Raw genomic sequence first — 5,274 nt, 5'->3', positions numbered from 1 at the left:
CAATAATTCTACATTACTTTAAAAATAATCTTGAAATGTACCACTTATTGATTTAAATTACATTCATTACCCTGACGGATGCCATAGTCAACATTGGGACGTTGGAGATCTGTAGAGTTCCGCTTTAGACGACTCGCTCTTCTTTGTGTACTGTTGTAACTTCTGTAAAACTGTTGAAATGACGACGATGAATCTACTTCGACCCTTCTTGGAGATTGATACGTATACCATTTGGAATCGTCCTAATGCAAAAAGAACAACTTAATTAGGTAACTTAGCTGGAACACTGTAATATACAAACATCTAGTTATAACTTTTCTCAACATTATATCATTTTCACTCGTGGATCCAGGGGATAGGAAATTAGGGTTGCAACCACCTTTCTGATGGACTGTCATACAGAAGGTGCGCTTTTACCTAATAAAGAAAGTGGATTTTTAAAAAGGTTTCATGACCCGGTAGAAGGGCAACCTCCCTTACCAAACACTCCTGGATCCACCCCAGTATTTTAGTGATAGAAAAAAAAACAACTAAACTTGCAACCATGCTTAGAGAACAACGTAGAAGTATTAATAGGTAACAATGTACTATTTTCTCCGGTAACTAAACCAATGTAGGGGTTACAGTTAAACCAAGAATTATCGGCCGATTCCTTGTGGATCTTGCCGACTTTTTAAAACATTTTCCAACCTATTTATGCATACAATTCCTTTTGGGTCCCTGACTGTATATTAATTACAGGTTCCATGATAACGAGCCAAGCGCGCACACAAATCACTATTGATATTAATACCACTAATTACAGCTGGGATCTCCTAGATATTTTAAATACAAAATGAGCAATTTAACCAAATATTTATTAGTTCTTTAGAGTGAGTGTTTAACAGGCAAAACACACAAATTATTCCCCACTGGCCCTAAACGGCAAGTAGGTAGTTTAAGGGTTAAGATATTACAATGTTGACCGACTTTATTTTTGTTACTGGATTTTAGCGTACATGCATTGCTCTCTGATAATGTTTTATGGAAATTATTGTAACGTGAAAACTGATTTTTTTGTTTGTTTGTTTTTCAAGAAGGGGAAAGTATAAAGTTAAGACAATCCTAAACGTGGCATGTTCAAAAATTACCTTTAATAATTCTTATAATGTACATTTGAAAATGATAGAAAGTGTTAAAACTTTTAAAATATAAACTTACAAGTGAAATGTTAAACTAATAACGGCAAAGTTTCGTCGAGTTTGAAAATGAGTAACTAAGGGTTGTTCTGGAATATATATAAGGAACTACAAATCTTCTATCGTAATCGTACTTTAAACCAACAAAGAATCTCCTTTGGCACACTCAGAAGAGAAAGGTATATTCGGAAATACTTTCACTGAACAGAACTATTTAAGAGTTACCAATTTCACTTACAAATTACACACTGGTAAAATGCTTGCGTTTATTAATCGATTTCATATTGTAGATACCAATGTGATTACCATAATTTCTGAACAATGTAAAAATGTCCTCACGAAGAGTTCTTATGAGATAGTTCAACGACTGAACCGTACGCCAATCAAGTGTTGTTTATGTCAATCATATATATATTGTGAACCAAGGTGTCTGTCCTAGTGTTCGTCTGTCTTCCGTTTGAAATATTGCGCACGCAGGCAAAGCTCAACATTCACTTTTGAAATGACGGGATAACCGTCATGAATAATGATGATGTTAAATTTTATTTCGTAAACGGAATATTCCACACTAAATTGTTAGAAATAAATCACACTATCATTCACACCTCAAAATGTGACGTAACTTACAATAAATGTATATTTTTATTCTTTATGTTATTGTTTTTTTTGTTCCTGTAAACTCCCAGTGAAGCATAGGGCCACAACAACACCTCGCCAACGGACGGTGTTGTTGCGCCCAACGCTCCCCCTTTCTCATCCTGGACTTGGGGCCAGGCAAAGGCCGAGGTTGGCATGTTTGGTGTGACGGGGATTCGAACCCGCGACCCTCAGATTACGAGTCGAGCGCCCTAACCACCTGGCCATGCCGGGCCTTATGTTATTGTTGGGCGGCTCTTATCATGACTGAAATTATCAAGAAGTACTTTTCGCGGTGGGTGGTAAGAAAAGCTCAGACCTTTGGCTCTGAGTGACACCAAGAGTGCAACACAATTAACCTTTTTAAAGTCCATGAAATGATTTAATTGATAGATTAACTTGAAATGTTTCCCGTATAAAGAACAAAAATCTGTGTGTATGTCTGTTTGTCTCTTATCTAACTACTCCTAGTTCGCTGAGCCAATCTCAACCAAACTTTGTGGGATGGTAGTTTGTAACAAGGAGCATGTTATTGGGGGTTGACAACCCTCTTCATCCCCCATTATTGCTGTTATCGAGCACTTATTATCTTTGACTTAAGTTAACGTTACCCGCATACATAAGTGGTGTCACGTTCTTACACATACAAAAATATTAAACTTTCTATAACACAACATACACAAAGTGTGGGGGAAATCACACAAACATCTTATATATCTCAGAGAGTGCACTAACACTCTCTGTGGAGGAATGCAGTAAGAAAAAATGGTCTCCACTATTGCAATAATACATAAACCTAGCTGAAGTTTCTACTCCTACAGCCACCATAAGGCTGATATGAAGAGCCGTTTCTTGGGTTATACCAAGTTCCAACTTTGACCCGTGACGTCTCAACTTCGGTCTGTAAGACACTTCTACTGCCAGTGTCAATTAATTAATCACATGAAACATTGTGAAAGGACATTAAAAGTTGGATGTTGAAAGCGGGTAATAGAAAGCACCCATTTCGCCATCACTTTGGCCGTTACCTCTTAAAGTCACCCTGACCATCGCATGGTGTATACCATGTTTTAAGTATGTACTTATTAAGTTATTAAAGCTTATACAAAACTTTTAGTGAGGTAATAATGAATACTGTAATATGTTACGTTATAAATAAATTGTAAGAAAGTTATGATTTTTTACGTTACTTGTCATAGCATCCCCCCCCCCACATTTTTTTAAAGTTCATAACCAGGACAAAGGACGGGTACATCAGCTTGTGAAAAATACAGATAAAAAATAAATAAACAGAGAAAACTGTTCCTTCAGGAAGCCGCAAAAAAAAAATTAATTTCCATGTTTAATCACAAATATAAGGCAGAAGAAAAATGTTCCACGGAGAAACAAAATCCCCAATGTTTGTTAGACGACTGAATAAAACAAATGCATGAAATATAAAATATCCAACTGTTAGAAAACCTGAATATACATCGAAAATAAAAAATCAGAAATCTTTAAAATTGCAATTCTGGTTTTCATTTAACAGTGGATACAAGAAAATTAATCCACGTTATGTTTGTGAATTTATTTATCCGTGAATTCCTTCCACAGTTTTTGACCCAAGGGGTATCCTTAGCTAAATGACTTGGCTCTCCTTTCAAAAAGGCACCAAGAGGAGCTAAAACGCGCCCGTAAGGTCACCCAGGTATAATAGAGGTCTACAAGTACGTTTTCAGGGTCACTGAACCCAAACTTGGTATCTGATTTTGTTTTCCTATCCCTCCTCAGTATCCAGAAGCGCCATGTTTAAAACTGTGTTAAGATCCCTAGTCATAATCTAGCAGGGCTAAATGTGGCCCACGTGCTCAGGTACCACGAGCAGTTATCTTATCGGAGTTTAGTTTTCGGATATAGACTCTCCTTGTGGTAACTATAGAAGTAATTGACGATAATGAAGATACTTTATAGGTACTTTGGAGTCCTCTGCGAATAATGAGGAGGGACGATGAACCCCGCTAGTGCAACTTACTCGAATTTATAGTGATAACGGCAAAGCTTAATCTTAGAGATAAAATGTCCTACCATAACACATGTTTGTATAGAAGTTTCAAAGCATACATTGTTTTCCATAAGCAAAATAGTATTTCACGATGTTACTCGAAAGTTACAAATCGACATAAAATGTTTAATTCGTAAGAAACTGATTTTAAGTTTTCAACGGCAAGTTTATTTCGTGTATTTGTTTTATACAAATAACTGAAACTTATTTTTGATCCGAGGTACACATGCTCTTCAGTGAAGTACTTTATCTCCCGCCATATGTTCTGCGCTTCACTGAATACTGTGAAAACGAAACAAAAAAAAGAAACTTAAGACTTGGTACGAAAAGTGCTCCAAAAACATGTAACGTTGGAAACAGGCGAGTTCAGCTATTGTTTCACTTTTTCTGTTCATGACTTCAGAGTTAATGCGTATTTCCTGTTCTTGTTATCAAGTAAAAAGAATATTGTTCTGGTATTTACGTGTAAACGATTCTCCAATATTCATTCAGGTAAATGTTAAATATAAAATTTGGAACCTAATTTTCAAGCCAACTCTTTGATCAGTAGTGATTTCGGAAAAAGTTAAACGTTGCCTGTGTGAATAACAAAATAGTAAAATACAAATTGGAGTTTATGATTCCGAAGATACAAGTAAAAACTATAAAATACTTGACTTTACGATTTTATTAATTCGTGGATCACAAGTGTACTTGTTTCGCGTGTGTGAAGTTAAAATTTCTAAAAACTGTGCATAATACACATTTTTAAAGTAAAAATTGCTACTTTCTTGATATAGAGCATTCGGCTATTAAATGATTTATATCTGCTTCAGTAAACAGAAAATGTTAATATTTTACTATCGTAGTTATACTCCAGTTGCTTCTAGCTACGTAAATTGTTTATTTGTAATTAAGCACAAAGTTACACAATAGACTATCTGTGCTCTGCCCACCACGGGTAAGTCCGAAGTCCGTAGACATGCCGATGTGCCACTGGGGGAGGGGGGGCAGCTACGTAAAGTTTTCCCTATTTGGGCACACTTCTTACATACAAGTAAATTTATACACACATAGATGTTTATTCCATAAAATTAATTTCTTGTGAAAATATCTTTTAAGTTTTTGTTGGTATCATTCCCCCCCCCCCCCTTTACAGTAAAAGCGTTACGTAGTTAATAGCAAAATCCTACGAAGTATAACAGCATGATTCTTGTTTCATTTCGATAAAAGAAAAGAATATTCAACAGTTATATATGAATACAGTATAAATATTACCGAGATACAGAGCAGCTTACTGAAAAAAATACAGTAAGTACAGAAAGGCATGCTGTATGGGAAATAAAATATTCCAAAACACCCACGTGCACGTGCAGCGCCTTAGTCCGAAGCGTACACTCAGCTTGCGTGTGTGTGCGTGTATATATATATATATATATA

At 35.9% G+C, this 5,274-nt stretch overlaps 1 protein-coding gene across 1 annotated transcript in view; it reads right to left on the bottom strand.

The window, feature by feature from the left end:
- LOC106478862 overlaps positions 1–5,274 on the bottom strand; it is a 57,343-nt gene that overhangs the window by 21,877 nt on the left and 30,192 nt on the right. Inside the window, exon 2 of the mRNA XM_013939436.2 lies at positions 71–242. Coding sequence (XP_013794890.2) covers positions 71–242 — 172 coding nt within the window. The remainder of the gene's footprint in view (positions 1–70; positions 243–5,274) is intronic.

This window comes from Limulus polyphemus, unplaced genomic scaffold (assembly GCF_000517525.1).
Source record: "Limulus polyphemus unplaced genomic scaffold, Limulus_polyphemus-2.1.2 Scaffold256, whole genome shotgun sequence".
In the NCBI taxonomy this organism is placed as follows: domain Eukaryota; kingdom Metazoa; phylum Arthropoda; class Merostomata; order Xiphosura; family Limulidae; genus Limulus; species Limulus polyphemus.
The sequence above is the reverse complement of the archived record's forward strand: the minus strand, read 5'-3'. Positions and strand labels throughout refer to the sequence as shown.